The sequence below is a fragment of the Eschrichtius robustus genome, chromosome 1, assembly GCF_028021215.1.
Source record: "Eschrichtius robustus isolate mEscRob2 chromosome 1, mEscRob2.pri, whole genome shotgun sequence".
Classification (NCBI taxonomy): Eukaryota; Metazoa; Chordata; class Mammalia; order Artiodactyla; family Eschrichtiidae; genus Eschrichtius; species Eschrichtius robustus.
Genome location: NC_090824.1, coordinates 146,735,384 through 146,753,731, shown reverse-complemented (window position 1 = coordinate 146,753,731; position 18,348 = coordinate 146,735,384). Strand labels below are relative to the sequence as shown.

Genomic DNA, 18,348 nt, shown 5'->3' with positions numbered 1-18,348 from the left:
TTGAAATACTAGGAATAAAATAAAACTGAAAAATAAAAAATTAAATAAGGTGAGAAATAGATGTTAAAATAGTTAACCATGTATTGGTATTTGAAATAAAGTGAATTTTATTAGGATGGGTAGGAAGCCTCCTGAATGTTCCAGAGTGGGCTGCCTGACACACCTTCTACGCTACACTAGACTCAGTTTGCATTGTTGGGGGGTCCAGATGAAAGCCGTTTATGGGCGTGTCCAGCGCGGGTGGTAGCCAGAGCAGCTGAATCGGGTTTTGTCACCATGATCTGGAGACTGTTCTCTTGTTAGGTGTTTGTCATCCAGCCCCTGTGGCCCAGGAGACCTGGAAGCTGTCTCACCAGACTGGAATCACATACTGCAGGAAGTAATAAAGCCTTTTTTCTCTTGCTGATTGGAATCTTCTTGTTGTTCTGTGCTGCCCTCCTTGTGCCCTTGGCCTTGCTGCGGGATGTCCACAGACGTGGGCGGCGGGTCGGCCCCTCTTCATGACAGTGACCTGCTCAGAGGTGTCTCCTGGGCCTGGGGGTGCCTGTCCCAGCTTTCCTGGCAGCAGGGGGATTCCTTGTGCCACTGAGGAGCCTAATATACACAGGTGTGTGTTTTGTGAATTCTTTTCTGAAAGATAACATTTCCGAGTTACTAAAGTTTCAAGAGCCACTGAAGGAGTGAGAGGCCTTTCCAAGGCGAGTTTGAATTACTGCTGCTGCCATTTCCACACAGGGGGCATTGTCCTGAGGCCCAGTTGGCCCATCCCAGGGGGCAGCAGGCAAGTTCCAGGCAGAGGACACCTGTCCAGGTCACGTGTGGCTGCAGCCATGCCCAGGATGCCTGCCTCGCCACAGGGGCACATCCCCAGTGGAAAGAACCGGAGTGGTCTGAAGAAGGGTGAGTGCTCTCTGATGTCGGCCAGACTCAGCTTGTGCAGGAACAAAGGCTCCCTGGCCAGCACCCTGCTGTGGGAACCCCCATGTGCTGGCCCTGGCTGTGTGTGCGCACAGGGTCATGACAGAGCCGTGGCTGTGTGGGTGAAAGAGACTGTGACACTCAGCGCCTGTGCTTTGGCTGCAAAACAAACCCTTTTCACAGGTCAAATTTTTCCCAGCGGATTTCATGACACACTACTTCCGTTAAGGAATAAAATGTCTCAAGAAATATTTCCAGGCAGTAATTTTAGTGCTGGTACCTACCTGGCAGTCTTTGGGAAAATAAGTATTACTATTAATAGTGGTAAAGATAATAACATATTGCTAAAACCAAAATCAGGAATCAAATTCAATGGTATTTAGATTGTTAGAGGCATAAGCAGAAATCCAAAAACGTTAAAAAAATTTTTGTTCCTATTTACAAGCCCTTTCAACCCCAAATCACTGAAGTGGATTGAGGGAAGGGTCTGTATCTCCCCCATCTCAAGAAGCTATGTTGAAATCCCAAAGTCGTCATTGTTACGGGTTTAGAATTGGGCCAGAGGTGACCAGTCGGCAGGCCTTCCCGCAGTGGGGCCTGTGTGACAGTAACGTCTATGGTACCCAGGCCTCATGAGGTGGGCTCAGCAGTATGACGGCGATTTGGTGCTGGGATGGTGGGAACCCCTGGCTGATTCAGTTCCTCCGAAGGGGTGTGCTTCTTAACTTTGCACATTTGTGTAGCGACAAAAGATTCTTTGAATGTAACTTACTGTAACCTGCTTGATTCCCCCAAGAAGAAAAAGAAATTTTTTTTTCTAAATAAAGATAGGCGAGAACATCTATAATTTAGCAATTCCCATTTCTTAGCATTTTTGCCCCCAATAATCTAAAATTGGAAAGCATGGGTTACTTTAGTTTCAGGCCTTCCTTCTATGCGTGTTTTTGGAGCAACTCTCCTCTCTTCCAGCCGTGAGTCAGGGCATAGGTTTAACCCCCTCTGGTCCTCAGCATCTTCCTCCTTAAAGTGGGAGTGGCACCCCCTCACAGGGCACTGCAAACATGACTGGTGACGGTGACTCTGCGGTGGCCTGTGGGGTCTGGCAGCCGTGGCACAAGGAGAAGGGGACCATCAGCAGCATGGCCAAACTCACCATGTCTTTACCCAAAGAGGGGATTAAGTCAATTCTGAATTCCAGCATTGTTGATCGTTCTCAGAAAATTATTGGGTGAAATCAATTTCCTGAGGTACTGTTGCTGTTACTGCTTTACTGGAGAAAATTGGGATTGGACTCCCAAGCTGTGAATTCCAGAGGTGTCTTACGTCCCCACACAAACTGCTTCAAAAGAAATCATGTTGCCAGAGCATAGTTTGATCCATATTTTAACATCCCTTCCGTTCCAGGGGCTGAATCTTCTGAGGACAGGGCTTGTTTGAGGCCGTTCACTGTGCTTGTCATGACTGAGGGACGTTTGCAATAAATCAATTATGGAGAAATGTTATTGCAGTGATTTTTTTAGAGAACTTTATATAGAGACTAGGTTGCTTGCGTGATTCCTTATTCTGCTTGGCCGGGGGGAACCCAGCATGGTATTAGTCAGAGAGTGACCCAAAGGTCAGTGCTTTTCAATGAGCCTCGGGAAGACTCCCGGCAGTGCAGTGGGAGCAGACCATCACCCCCACCGAGTGGGAAAAATCTGTCTACTTCTCTGGCCCTTAGTCCCCTCAGAATGTCAAATGAGAGGGAGGGACCTTGTCATCAATGAAGTCTTATCACTTTCAAAATTCAGATTCAGAGGAAGCAGGGGGCTCTGGGGAAATGGGGGCCTGAACCTTTCTCCTCTCCAACCTGCATACTGGAGCAGTGGCCACAGGTCTCTGTGCATCTGGACCGACCTTGGTCCATCTGGGTCCGTGCAGAGCACTGGCTCAGGCTCCTGCATAGGCCACAGGCACTCGGAGAACAGCACTGGGGTGGGTGCCACAAAGGAGAGTGTCTTGGAGAAAGCCTGGGCCTGCAGAGGGCTGTGGGCCTTCAGTGGGGAAGGTGGCCGTTGGTGCATGCAAGGGTGACCTGACGCTGTGGCCTCCAGGGTGCTTTTCATTTGCCCCTGAGGCTGGGAGAGGCTGCCAGCAGGAGCCTGGGTGAACTTCATGCTCCCTGCTCTCTTGGGGGCCGCTTCACTTTCCGCAAGGCGGGCACCTGCCATCATTTTAGAAAGCAGAGCAGAGCCCAAACATGCTAACCAAGAATAGTAACATTCCTTCAAAGGGGCCTGGCCGCCAGGGAAAGGAAAATGGTTTGAGCAGAGGGAACTCATGCCCAGAGAAACAGCTGCTGAGGAAGGCTTGGGACCATAAAGAATGACTCACAGTAACTCAGGGAGCAGTGAGCACCCAGAGGAGTGAATTGAACAAGAAGGGCTCAAAGCCTGCATGAAGATAACTGCAGTATCTCTTTGAAGGATGTAAGCCAGCAGGAGGCTTCCTGTGGCTGTGGGTGGGAGAGTGAGTTCTCCAAGAAGAGGGTGCATGTGTGCTGTGTGGTTCTGCCTGCAAGGTTCTCTTGGAATTGAATAAAATGGCCTTAGAGTTTATAATGCCCCAATATAGCCAAGACATTTTTAAGAAGATCAAACAGGAGGGACTTTTCGTACAGTTAGTGGAACCAGGGCTGCAGCATGAAGTTGACTGTGACTCGCAGGGGTGCAGAGGTGGCAGCAGGAAGCACCCAGTGTCACCCAGAGTGCCAGCCGGGGCCCTGCCATGGGGCTGCCTCCACCCGGGGTTGTGGGCTCCCAGTGGTGGGGCTGATCCAGCACACTGTGCAGTGGATCCCAGTGTCAGAGTGTGGACATGGAGAAAGATATGATAAACCCCAAATACATGATATTATATGTGAGAATTTTAGAGTGGGTGCTTAAGTTCCTTGGGAAAAGGATTATTTAATAAACAGTGTTTATACAATTGGCTGTCTGGAGGAAACAGCCTTGGACCCTCAGGTTGTACTATATAAAAATGAATATCAGTTCATTTGAACACTTGAATACTAAAGAAGAAAAGAATGCTGCACTCCCCAACAAAAAACAAAAAAGTAAACGTCCAGTCTAGGGGCACAGGGGACTTTCTTAGCCAGGCCTAGAAAACTCACACATATTTAACTATATAAAAATTTAAAACTGTTATATGACAAAAATATACTATAAGCAAACATTAAAAAACATAATTCTTTAGAGAAAAATATTTTCAAGGTAAAATAAAAAAGATTAATATTTTTAATATAAAAGCTCTCACAAATTAAGTTGTCAAGAAGGAAGCAAACAATACGATAGGAAAAACGGTGGGAAAATAGGCAGTTTATTCCCAGAAGAACAGGTTAAATGGCCTGGGAGTCAGACAGGAGCAGCAAAAAGGTAAGGTGTCCTGTCTGCCTATCAGGTGGCAAGGAGAGAAAAGAAAGAAGCACTTACTGTTTGCAGAAACAGGGCGGCGGGTACTCTTAGGTACCAATGGAGAAGTGTGTATTGTTGCAGCCTCTTAGGAAAAATTGTTAAAAACACCAGACCCCTCCCAGCTTTAAGGCATTGCCTGAAAAATGTGAGTCATCCTGCCTGTTTCATGAGAATGTCATACCAACCAGTGAATGTAGAAGAAATTACCTTGAAAACTCTAAAAGTGCCCCCGAAGTGGTTTACATGCTTTACAAATGGGCAGTATTATTATTGGGATAGAGTCTGATCCCACATCCTGATGTCTGGTGAGCTATTTTGAGACTGTCCCATGAAACTCAGAAAAGATTGCTGTAGAAATGATTTGTCCAAAAACAAAAGTTTTATAACTCACCAAGAGGTTTCTAATTAGTCATGTTCTTTTAGGTGTCATTTTGCTGTCACAAGCTAGTACAGCTCCTGGGGAAAATTCCTTTCTTCTGGGTATGCATTGTGGCATTGCAGTGAATAATTGTGTGGTCCCAGCATAGTCCAGTGGGGGCTGGGAAAGTCAGCATCCAATCTTCATTCTAAAGAAGACAGAGGCCCCGTAATCCAGGGTGAGTACCGCCAGCATCCTCTGATGTTTAGTATGAGATTCCGAATCCATTAGCATGTCTCACCGAAGGAGCAGCTGTTTCAGTTTAGGGTGGAAAGGAGACACATTCTGGACGTTATGCAACAGATTTGGGTCGGGTGTCTGCTGCAGATTTTGCCATTTCTGTTTTAGTGCTGAGTTCTCACCCACATAATTTTTAAAATATGTTGGTTCTGTAAAGGTTTACTTAATAACCCACCTTCCTGAATGTCCATCCTGGGTGCTATGAAGTGGTGGTCCTCCACCTGGAGCGACTTTGCCCCCAGGAGGAACTTGGCTGGTAGGATTTGTGGGGAGGGGCTGCTGCCCCTCTTGGGTGGGGGCTTGGTGCTGCCCAAGTCCCACAGTGCAGATAGCCCTCTGCAAAAAGAACGATCTGGCCCCAAATGTCAGTGGTGCTGAGACTGAGAAACCCTGCTTTAAAGCCATTATCTCTCTCATTCTGGACTTTTCCCTTCTCTGCCTGTTGTGTAATTGCTGCGGACCAGGGTTCTTGGCCTCCCTAATCAATAGAAATTGATCAGAGGCCAGACAAGAAATTCAGGCAAGGCTTTATTGGGGCCCCTGCTGCAGCAGGGGGGAGCGAAAACAAACAACAGGATCGCTTGCTTGCTCCCTCCCTGAGGGGGTGTGAGCTGGTTCCTTATATTGGGTGAAGGTAGGGGTGTTTCCAGGGTTCGGGCCGGAGCGGTGGCTTAGGTGGTTTGCCCACCCCTTTGGTGGTGTTGTGTGCAGGGGGCATGTGCAGTACCCTGCTTTTTGCTCTCCACCCCGTTTTTGTTCCTGGCTCTTCAGAAGTGGCAGTTGGGTTTTTTGGTCTCTTTGTATCTTGTTGTCCAGAATTTGCCCCAACTGTACATGCATGCAGTTATTTTTAGTTCGTTATAGTTTCTTTGTATTTTGTAGCTAGAGGAGAGGTTTGTCCAGGTGCAAGCATTGCAGCACTGCAGCAAAGGGTCCCAGGTCCCAGGCGTGTCTCATAATGAGTGTATATTAAATTTGGAGTAGTTTCAGAGTCTTGATGGGTCTTTTTAAAGTGCTGTGAAAATTGTCCATCTTTGTCTCTCTCTCTCTTCATCCCCACACACTCCTTCGTTTGTCCACGATCTGAATAATGGATCCATGAAGGGTTTTCTCATCCCTAAGGCATCAGGCCTTGGCACGATGATTATTCCACGAGATTCTTGGATCTCTTGCTGCCACACTCCCATTTAGGGCTTGCCTCACTGCATCCTGTTTTCTCATTTGTTCTGTTTGCTTAAAAAAGCTTTAAAAAGTGTTGAGCAGCTCTCCCCTTCGAGGGCCAAAGGAGTACTTCACTCGGGCCATGCTTGGGAGGCCTGAGTCTAGTTGGTTTGCGTGTTTCGTGAGTTCTCTGGGCTTCTCTTTTTCTTAAAAATGTGTTCTGTGGATCTTTCTAGATACTTTACGTTTGACCCTACCTCGATCTTGAACCATTTGGAGGAAAGAACATGCATTCACCTGCATGCATCCCGATATTTCTGGCCAACTTTTTTTCTGTTTAGTAAATGAAGCACGACTTTAGTTGGAGCTTGCCTTTCTTATCCAGGGGATGTTTTACCAACAGAAGATGTGATAAACTGACAGGTAGACCTGAAGCAATTTGATGTTTGGAAAGAGCTCTCTCTTTACAGGGATAGTTGTTCCACGTCAGAGACATTGTATGGAATGTTGCTAACCACGCGGTCTTATTTTCTCTATGATTCTACATTCAGCGCTGCCCATACAGGTACCCCATTCACTTAACTGTTCTGAACAATCACACCGTCTTTCTAAGTTAAGAAAACAAAATCTCAGCTCTTGCTTTAATTACAAACCACAGATTAAATGTAAAATGTATAATACTTTCAAAACCAGACCTCCCCCAGGGCTTCATGGGCCCCGGAGTCAGACAGATTTGGTCCTCGCTGTGCCCCTTTCTGGGTGTGACTTTGGACAGGTCAGTCTGTCCATCCGTAAGTGAGAATGTAGTGTGAGGACTGTGTGTAAGCACTCTGCGTGCTGCCTGCTCCATGTGAGGGCTGCACTTAGCGGGGTTGCGTACCTATTGTTCTGTTGCTCTGATTATTAAGATGATGCTGATGTGTGGGTGCTGACGGGGATTTGGTGTCAGCCTCCAGCTGGCGTTGGCTGAAAGCCTTGTCCCAAGCTGTTAAGCATTCGTGAACCTTGTGCAGGTGGCCCACTCCTGGAAAACATTTCCCCGTCTTTCAAGAGACTGAACTCTCCCTTAGCCAGGCAGGAAATGTGCTTGAGTGGAAAACAGGTCTGGAGGGGGAGGAAGAAGGGCCAGGAGTGTTTGGAAAAGTGACCTTTGATCGTAACAGGTGTGCCGTATTCAGGTTTGTGCCACTGAAGGTTGAGGCCCCGCAAAAGGAAATAAAAATACAGTGACTGTGAGCACACATTCCATGACTGTTTGTCCAGATATGATCACTTGGCAGTGGAAAGTGTGGCCCCTGGACTCCTGCCCGTGGTGGTGAGCAGGCACCACGAGACCTTGGGCACATCTTCATCCTGGGCTCCCAGCCCCCACTCTTTGCCCCGCCTGCCTGCCCAGCCACCCCCGCCGGCTTCCCCTCCTCGGCATTCCCTCCCTCGTTGCTTCCGTCTGAGCTCACGCTGTTTCCTTCTAGCCAGCTCTCTCCCTGGTAATCACCATGACAGTGCCCGTGGTCGGCATCCTGTCACCTCCATGCGTGAACCCTGAGTGCCTGTCTTTATCTACCTTGGTCTTTGAAGCATCTCCCACCCCATACGCCCACCAGCATCTTGGACTCAGCACTGCTCACAACTGGACTCTGTTCCATCCCACAGCACACCCACTCCTGGGTGAGGTCAGTGGCTCCCACATTCCAGCCACCAGGGCTGGAGACCTGGGCACCCTGTGCCTGACTCATCTGATCATTCATGGAGTCCAGTCACATTGATTGTACAGTCGAACTCCCATGCCTGGTCTTTCTTTACTGTTTCTGTGTCTGAGTCTCCTGATTTCTTTTGCTGTGCCCTCCCTTAGCTTTGGTTTGGGCATTGCCCTTTTAGCCTCTCCCTAAATTCCACTCTTTAGTATAAGTAGTCTGCTTGGGGTGGGTGGGGTATGGGTTAGGCTAAGATTTTTTTCATCCTTCAGGAGCTAAAGTCAGATGCCCCCTCTTCCAGGAGGCACTCCCTGACTGCCTAATCAAAACAAGTGTTCTTCTCAGCCCTGAATTGTACTTAAAACACAAGTGAGGGAACTGTACTTTCAACTTTTTTTTTTTTAATTTTTATTTATTTATATTTATTTTTGGCTGTGTTGGGTCTTCGTTTCTGTGCGAGGGCTTTCTCTAGTTGCGGCAAGCGGGGGCCACTCTTCATCGCGGTGCGCGGGCCTCTCACTGTCGTGGCCTCTCTTGTTGCGGAGCACAAGCTCCAAACGCACAGGCTCAGTAATTGTGGCTCACGGGCCTAGTTGCTCTAGCGGCATGTGGGATCTTCCCAGACCAGGGCTCGAACCCGTGTCCCCTGCACTGGCAGGCAGATTCTCAACCGCTGCGCCACCAGGGAAGCCCTCATCTTTAATGCCTTGTTTTCAAGTGGATTTGCTCAAACCTTAAAAACCCTCCATCTCTTCTTTCTCTTTCTCATTCTTTCCTGCCCATCCAAACCCAAGACACACTCCTTTGTTTGTTGGTCTTGTTGGGGGAGAGACAAGTTTAAGGGAGGGAAAAATCAAGGGAGGTGAGTGAGATGTGCCTTGTTTACCCCTGCACACGCATTGCCAGCACCTGAGCAGGGTGTGGGCATGGTGAATGGTGGGAGGGCTTTGGGGAGTTCCCGTGTGTGGTTGTGAAACTTATATGCAATTGAATTAAAGGGAGCATTTTTGGAACATGAGAAAGTATATGGTAAAATATGGCCACGTAAAGTTGTTAGATAATGTAAGGGCCAGAAAATCAAATGTGTATCCAAGTTATAAGCATTTCAATCTTCTCATTCATTTCCTAAATTACTGAGAAATGGAAGAGGCAAGTGTCTCCAACAGCAAGGTGCCCTGGGACGCTGGTTCCATGCATGTGACATGGGCATTTCATGGACACATTTAGAACTGTGGGCAGCCTGCCTCCTGGTCACTAAACTGGAATGGTCGTGTCACATTACAAGGGAGGAGTCACCTGCTGTGGGTGGAGTCAAAAATGGGCGTGCATCTTCCTCTCCCTCCTTCCTTCAGGCGGGAGGACTCTTACGTTCATGAATCCATAAACCAGGTTGGAGATCAGGGACAGTGACAGCCCAATTATTGTTGGGACTGTCCTTGTACAAGGAGGGGCAGTGGGTCACCAGGGATGTTAAATGGTTTCTCAAATTTGGAATCTGTTGTCACCTTAAAAAAATTTTCTTTTGCTGTTTGGGAAAATGGTAATCCAATAACCCAAATGAAAATTTCTTTGAAAACAACGCATTGAAGATGAAAGTAAAATTCCCTCAATTCTGCAAGTGCCTTTTTCTTTTTAAACTTTATCAATTTGTTCGGTTTTATTCCTTGGCCACATCATGTTACCGAGTCCAAGCTCATAATGCTCGCTGCACTACCGGACAGGCCAGTAAATTGAGAGATGAGCTGCTGGGGCAAGGAATAGTGACGTTATTTGGAAAGCCAGCAGAACAAGAAGGTGGTGGACTCCTGCCCCAAAGAACCATCTTGCCTGAGTTAAAATTCAGACTTCTTTTATACTAAAAGGGGAAGTAAAGTCAAACATTTCCTGGTTCTGGTCAGCCTCCAGAGGGGATGTGTTAATTTCTCCTCCCTGTAGTCATTCACAGGTGGGCCTGGTCAGGATGTTTCCTGTGAGTTAAACAAAGGTATTTTAGCTTAAGGCTCAGTACCTGGGAGGCAGGGTTCCCAGAGATGGGCCATTATGTATAATTTAAGCTTATAGGCAATGTCCCTTTAGTGATTAACTTAAAGCAAAAGCAATAGAATACAGAAGTTAAAGAAACAGATTCAATATGGAGTCAGATTTGTCTTCCCCCCCAATACAATTGGAGAGATTTATAAATACATTGTTGAAAACCCTTAGCCATTGCAGAGACAGTTTCAACACTGGAGAGGGATCATGAGTGAGGCTGAACTGGTGGGAATTCTGATGCATTTCAAAAAATAAATCATTAACAGAACATTTCTGAGCAGGAGTCCTTGAACCCTGCATTCATGAAGAGCTACATGAAAGTAACTTCAGGCAAAAACCTGCTTTCAACTGCTTAAAATAATTCCTGTAAATTCTGTAAGCCAGCTACCTCCTCTTATTGGAATTGTTTACTTAGTAACTTTAAAAACATAACTAGTACAAATAAATAGTTTGTCAGCCTAAATAACTGACCAAAAATGATGAATTAAGTGATCTTAAAATTCTGTTTACTGCTTGTCTTTAAATAAAATTTGTCACTAGTCACTCTAATATTTCCTTATTCCTTCACCCCCCACATTGTGCTGTTTTGCACAAAAAAGGCTCAGATAAGAACTTCAAAGCTCAGCAGGACTAATTATAAATGGTGTTAATTGATTTTCCCAGAAGAGGAAAGCTAATCAGTAGAAGCCTCTTTTGGCCTAAGAACAGATCTTGGAAATTATCTGTTTAACACTCTGGCTTTACAGTTGAGCAAACAACAGGCCAAGAGGTGAGGGGTTTGGTGCAGAAAAACCAGTGGCAGTGCTTCCCTAGAAAAGACATGTTTTTGCCTGTGGCCTTCTAAGGGTTCTTTCGAACAGAAGGCATTTTTATCAGGACCCCTTTCAGCTTGGACCCCTCCCCCATCCCCGCCCCCATCTCAGAAGAATCACACTTTTTTCCACCAATGACCCTGAACTCTTGGATTGACACTCTGGGGCAGACCCCTCAGGACACCTGAGCAGGGTACTCGGTGATGGCTGATTGCAAGGGCGGTTGTCATTCTCGTGGAGGGTCCATGCTCCATGCTTGTAATATGTATGATGTGGCCCATATTTCAAGACTACACGTTTTCAGGTTTCCCCACATTTTAATATGTTATGCATACCTTCTGTTGGGCTCCCACTTTGTGAGGAGAGGGAAGTGTGTTTGGATTTTAACCAGTCTTGCTCTGCGTTCTTTTCCTATGAGGTAGTCTTTTCTCGGTGTGCATATTCTAAAGCTGAGTGGGAGTTTTCCAGCTGCTGTGCCCTGAGAGGACTGAGACGCCTCTGACTCCTGCTTCTGTGCAGAAGAAGGGAATTGTGCATATTAGTTTTCTACTGCTGTGTGATGAGTTACTATAAACTCAGCAGCTGGAGACAACTCAGATGTGTGCTGTCACAGCTTCCGGGAGCAGGCGTGCAGGCGCGGGTTGGCTGGGTGCTCTGCCCTGGGTGTTACCCGCTGCAGTCCAGGTGTTGGCCTGGCTGTGGTCTCGTCCTCCTCCAGGCTCGTTCAGGTTCTTGGTGGAATTCAGCTCCGGTGCTGGTAGGCCTGGGGCCCCGTGCTCTTGCTGGCTGACGGCCAGGCCCACTCTCAGCTCCTGGCCCTGGTCATGAGGCCCTTCCATTGCTCTCTACACTTTCATGTCTGACTTACTGTCTCTGGTTTAGGCCCAGTTTACAGGGTTCCTGTGGCTCCATCAGGCCCACCTGATGATTAGCTCGTAGCCCACTGACGGGTCACCTTCATTACACCTGCAGGAGTGACTCCTCCCACATTCACAGCCCCCACCTTACTTGGGGGCCGGGGGTGGGGCGCTGGCAGGGGCTTGCACACCAGGGTTGGGGATCTAGGGGATGTCTCAGAATCCTGCCACCACATGGGGCAGCACCTGTGCTTAGAAGGAATATCTCGGGGGCAAACTACACAGGGCCACTTCCTAAAATTGCTGGAAACAAATGCATAGTGTTGAGGACTGGGTGATTTTAAACCTTGCATCTCAGGTGGATCCCCTGGTCCCTGGAGGAGTGCAGGCACCTGCCTGGTGGAGGTTAGAATTCTGGAGTTTGCAGGGAGGCCACAGGTGGCACACACTCCTGAGACTTTTCCTGTGGAGAGGAGGGGTCATGTGTCCTGTCCACCCTAGACTGCATCCACCGTGACCTGAGGAAATAGAAGCCGGTCCTAAATTGTTTACCTGCTGCTTCTAAAATCAGTGTTCTTAGGAGGCCAGTTTTGCCGTATGGTGTCAGTGGGACTTGCATCTTTTCTCTGTGGTGCTTTTCCAGTGCACAGACACGGGGCCATGTGGGACACAAGCCTGTGGAAGAGTCTCCTGGTGTGATGCCCTCTGTCACCTGGTCCTCTGCTGCTCTCCCCCTTCCCATCCCTGCAGGCTGGGAGCCGCTCCTTCCGGCAGGAGTCATGGGAATTGAAGTTATTGGGTGCTAGTCTGCTCAGGCTGCTGTGACAGCACCACAGACTGGGCGGCTTAAACAACAGAAGTTTATTGTCTCACAGTCTGGAGGCAGGATGTCCAAGATCAAGGCATTGACAGGACTGGTGTCTCTGGGGGCCTCTCTCCTTGGCTTGCTGATGGCTGTCTTCTCCCTGTGTCCTCACATGGTCTTCCTCTGTGCATACACATCCCTGGTGTCTCTCCCTCTCCTTATAAGGATCAGGGCCCCACCCTATGACCTCATTTTGACTCAGTCACCTCTTTAAAGACCTTATGTCCAAATACAGTTGCTGAGAAAAGGAGGGCAGCTTATATCTAATATGTATGTTATAGGTAATGTATCTATTATATATGTATAGACATACACATGTAATATGTAATATAGTATATATGTTATACAGTATATGTTACTATATAACGTATATGATATACATATAATAAAAATAAGAGTAACACAGGCCAGGCAGGGCCGTTGCAGGGTTGGTGTAGGGTCCACACTCAGTGCTGGAGCTCCTGCTGGAACAGTCAACCGGACTGTGGGGCTTCAGTGAGGAATTTTTGTCTGTCTGTCAAGGTGATGCTGTTCTTCCACACGTGACTCCTGAGTCTGGGTTTTAAGGGTCCTGCTGCTTTAGGAGTTCCTATGAGCTGCAGGGCCTTTCTCTTTCAGGCATCCTGGAGCTGCTCTGCTGCCGCTCCCTTTGCTTTCCATGGCTGGGACGGGTCCTCCCGCCAGGATGGTCGGTCACCGAGGTCTCCTCATCCATTGCTGTGTGTTTCCAGGGGCCTGTGCGGGGGTCTCCTTCGGGCTTAAATGTCTCCATCAAAGTTACTGTTTTCAATACATGCTCTGCTGGAGTGGGCAAGCTAATATTTTAAGATTTCAAAGCAGATGGAAACTGACTTTATTTTTGATGAGTTCTGTAAATGGAATGTAGTGAAGATAAACAACCCAGACAGTGTCACGCCCCGCCTCCTCCGGCCCGGCCATCCCCGCCTCCTGCCTGTCCCCAGGGCCAGTGTAGGACCACCGGTCTCCTGGCAGCTGCTGTCACACTGGGGCCCGTCCAGCTCACTGTCAGCGTGCACTGCCCACCTCAGTGACGGCACAACGAATTAGCTTTTGGAAACCTTCTTCTGGAAAGGACAGGGCCTTTCAAATTCCTCTGTACTTTCTGTGGGAAGCCAACAAAGTGTCCTGATAAGGAAGAAAGACTAAAGAGCTAATGTTGCAATGATAGAAAGTCAAGGTTTGATCTTCAGAAGAGGAAATAGGAACATACTTAAGTGATGTTTCATTTGTCACTCATCAAGGATGTCTGTCCACTGGGAAGAAGTCAGACTGTGACAGTGAGCGGGCAGCGCCCTTGGGCTCGGGCTAGGGGACTTGTCACAGCTGGAAAAGGATGCCTCACCTGAACAGCACCCTGGCCTTGCAGGGAGGGTTGGGTCCGGAAGAATACCTTTGATTCTATAGCCCCCAGGGGGTGCTATCTAATGCTTTGGTCTCACCTTGAATTTATTTTTGAGGACAAAGTTGTATCTAATTTATCTTTGTTGGCCCTATAGCGACCAAAGTACGGTGGATCTTGAAACAGAGGAATGCAGGTAAATAGAGGCTTATAGTGGAAGGGGCTACTTCTCTTTTCAGCACCTGGGGCAGCTGATGCTAGGAGCCCCTGGAAGTCTGCCGTGGGTTCCCTCAGATCCACAGTGTGGAATAAAATAGAGGTCTGACACTCAGGACTCATCACCCAGCGCTCAGGAGTCAGGTGAGACAGACTCGCTGCTGAATTGTTCTCCGGGAGCTCAGGCGAGGAAGTGTGGGGGGCCAGTGAGAAGGTGATGGTGAAAGTGAAGTGTGTTTTAGGGCTTTTTATTTTCCTAACAACATAACCCAGAGGATTTTTTTGATGCAGTTTTCTCATGTAGAATGTCATGTTGAGATAAAGTCTTGTTCCTCTGCTTATTTATAAAACTGGACAAAACTGCCTTCAAGGAGCTCTTAAAAATGCCCTTTGTAGGATTAATGAGCCCATTTTTCCAGAGTGAAAAAAAATCTAAAGCCGAAATCTACACGTGTTTTCATCCTACTACCTATTAATCAATAGTAACTATCAGGTATTGAAAGCTGACTGTGGCAGGCACTCATTTGAGTGATTTTCTCCTTCATCTTGAGTGTCGTGGAGAGGATACATCTGCTGTGATCTCCATCCTGCAGAAGGTACAGAGGTTCTACTAGCTGTCTCTATGAATTTGTCTATTGTAGGGACCTCCTAAAAGTGAAATCGTACAGTGTTTGTCCTGTTGTGACTGGCTTATTTCACTTAGCATAATGTCCTCTGAGTTCATCCATGTTGTAACATGTGTCAGAATTTCCATTTCATGGCTGAATCATATTCCACTGTATGGGTAAACGACATTTTGCTTATCCATCTATTGTTGGGCATTTGGGTTGTTTCCACTTTTGGGCTATTGGGAGTAATGCTGTTATGAACATGGGTAGGCAAATATCCGTTCGAGTCCCTGCTTTTAATTCTTTGGGGTATATACCTAGGAGTGGAAAGTGTAACCATTTTAAAGTGGACAGCTCAGTGGCATTTAGTGCGTTTAGTGTTGTGTAACCATCACCACTACCTAGTTCCAGAACATTTTAATCACCCCAAATGGAAACCTGTACCCAGGAAACAATTTCTCTCCGTCCCATCTCCCCTCCCCTCAGGCTCTGGCAGCCACGAATCCACCTTCTATTGCCATGGATTTGCCTGTTCTAGATATTTCATATTACTGGAGTTTCACTATATGTGGCCTTTAGGAATCTTCTTTTAAATGCTTGTTATTATGGAAAATTTCAGCATTACAGAAAGTGGCACGAAGTGTTCAATGAGCTGCATGTGCCCGTCATCCAGATTTGGCCTCCATCGATCTCCTCCAGACTTGTTAACGGCTGTCTCTTTACCAGGGAAGAAAAGCAGTACGTGAACCGATTCTGGAAAGAAATCCGCGTGGGAGACTTTGTGCGTCTTCGCTGCAACGAGATCATCCCTGCAGACATCCTGCTGCTCTACTCCAGTGACCCCGACGGGCTGTGCCACATCGAGACAGCCAACCTGGATGGAGAGACCAACCTGAAACGGCGCCAGGTGGTCCGAGGCTTCTCCGAGCTCGTAAGTGACCTGGCGTGTCCGGGGTCCCAGGTACCACGTCCCGTGGTGCTTCCCATGCCGGCCCTCCAGGCCTTCGAGCACCTGCATCCCCTCCATCAGGCCAGGCTGATGGGTGGATGTGGGACTGAGGGTCTGAGAGGACCCCAGTCCCCCTGAGCGCATAACCGGCCCGTGACTATGGGAAACAGGACCCAGTTTTATGACTCTGATTTCCACTGTACACTTCTTAGATTTGGAGTCCCTTTAAAGTCACTAGGAACACTTGGGACTGGCTGACTGTCAGCATTTACCCAGCTGTTGCTGTCATTCTAACACAGCAGCAGTAATGACCTGACCCCAGCATGTGGCTCAGGAATTTCTCTCCTCAGGGGTGTTTCTGAGTTCAGTGTCAGGTCTTCTGTGACTGAATTCTGCCTTGGAGGAGCATTGACTACAGCTCAGAAATGCTGGCCCTGTGGGGAGTGAGAAGTAGGAAGGGGAGAAGGGTCCCACCACCTATACCCACTGATAGCCTTGTGGCCGGAAAATTCAGACCCTGTCAGGGGTTTCCAACCTCTGTCCCCCTCTAGGTCTGTGCAGAGGATGCAGGGGTGCCAACGCCAGGGGACAGAAAGGAGCATGAGCCCTTGGGGATCAGGAGGTGTCTGGCAGGGCAGTGGACTAGCCCACACCTTGTTCTCCTGACACTGAACTGCCTGTCTCTGTCACTCAGGGGCCTTGCCATCGAGGAAGGAAGGTTTAAGAAGTGCCCGAGGCAGTGAGCTCCTGAGTTTCAGGAAGGCAGCCACTGGGGGGGGGGGGGGTCTCTTCCTCTGTCACATAATGGGTGTCAGTGTCACACACTGGGGATTTTCTTCCTCTGTCGTTGGCACCCTCTCAGTGAGCTCCTACAGGAGAACCAGGCCTTAGAATCAGGACTGGGATGGGTCTGGAGCAGTTGTCTTGTTTTATAGCCTGGGGGTGTCCCTGGGGCACTGTGGACATTTGATGTAGGGCATTAATTGTGCAGGATTGTCGGGGGGCATCCCCGTATCCCGCTATGAGTGTCCATGCCGTTTACCCTTGGTCACTGTGACAGCCGAAGGCACCTCCTACACACTTGCAAAGGGCCAGATGGCATCCCACACCCTGGGGCTACTGCTGGCCTTGGTGGTAGGACTTTCTGAGCCTGACACTCACCCACCTCCTGCCGACAGCCTGGACTTCCTCACCAGTGTCTGGATTGTTCTGCCGTCACTTCTGTCCACCACCATGATTCCCTCGTTTTCATCTCCTTTTGTGCCAAGAATGTTTTTGTGAGCTGCCTCAAATCTTTCTTGGAACGAGGCAAAGCATACATAAACCTTAAAAATAGTATTTTTTTAAAATGGGATGCTCTTCTCCCAGATCAGGAGAGTTGGTGACAATGCTTGTTTGGGACCCTTGAGGCCCAGCACTGGCACATTCAGTGCATTCCAGCTTCTGCCTTGATTGTGCTCCAGCGTTTGGTAATAAATGTGGGCCAACCTTCCCCTGCTGTTTCCCCCCCGGCCACATGTGCATGTGTCCTGAGGTCGCCTCACCCCAAGGCTTCTCCCCCAGGCCTGCTCCAGTCCCTCAGAACCCACTGTTCCCAAGCCCTCTCCAGTGCACAGACGTGGGGACGAGCCCTGAGGTCAGCAGGGATGGGCTTGGATTGGAGGGAGGTGGTGACCGCACAGGCTCCAGCTCCATCCAGGTGGAGCAGCCAGTGTGAGCAGAGGGTGCCTGTAACATAAACGGATGCATCTGTGTATCTAATGGGTGAAACTTCAGACGCTGTGGAAAATCTGGCGAAACTGCAGAACCTGAGAGCAGAGTGGATCTGTTTGGGTGACGGGTGGGGCAAAGCCACGGGGGTGCATCTCCTTGGTCAGCTCTCGGGAACAACTTCCTTGTTTCCTGTCTTCTAATTTGTTCAGCTGCTGAACCCAGTAATATCTAAAAGCCTCCTCCACCCACTTTTCTCGCTGGTGCTTTGTATAAACACGCTGTTTGTAAGATGGATGTTGAAATTCCAGGATTGCTACAGACAGACACATCCTATATCCTCCTGCGTAGGGCCCGTGCATGCCTGAGGAGGTCAATGGAGCTGAGCCATAACTTAGTCAAAATGGCCAAAATTAAGAACCAAAACCATTTTGATTAAAAAAAAATTTCTTTATCAGCACCCAAATTCTTCAATATGAATGCACACTCTAGTCTCTATTATTGGTATATTTTTTCACTTTCTGTTTTTTTCTCCCTCTTTCCCTAACGTCCAAAGGCATTTTTCTGGTACCTGAATTCTTGTTCATACATTATTATTCTGAAATGTATGAACTGCCCCATGGAATATAAAGATAGGAAGTCTCTGGCTTTTAAAAGCCTGACAATTGGAAAACCAAGGTTTGGCTGTAACATTACAATGCCAGGAACATTCAGTTCTATGTATTGAAGTGGGGTTTTCATGGGTGGAGTCAGCTGGCGTCTCAGGCAGGTGAAGAGCGGATTCCTGTCCAATGCACAGTAACACAGTGCCACGTTGACGAGGGCTCAGTTGGAAGTGCAGGCCCCTAGGAAAACTTAAATTAGAGGTGATTTGCAAAACTAAGGTGAAGAATATGAGAGGACCTTGACATTCATGCAGGGGCTGGGTGTATCTGTCAGGGTCCAGTGAGGAGGCAGAAACCACAGCTGATTCGGTCAGGGCAAGTTTGATGTAAAGAACTCCTCATGGGGGATTGCACAGTAAGAAGTGAAGGGACTCCCCAGAATGCAGAAGAGC

General features: G+C 48.2%; 1 protein-coding gene across 1 annotated transcript in view; it reads left to right on the top strand.

Moving 5' to 3' along the window:
- The window catches only part of ATP10A (ATPase phospholipid transporting 10A (putative)), a 188,279-nt gene that overhangs the window by 48,161 nt on the left and 121,770 nt on the right, over positions 1 to 18,348 (top strand). Inside the window, 1 exon segment of the mRNA XM_068556634.1 lies at positions 15,359 to 15,563. Coding sequence (XP_068412735.1) covers positions 15,359 to 15,563 — 205 coding nt within the window.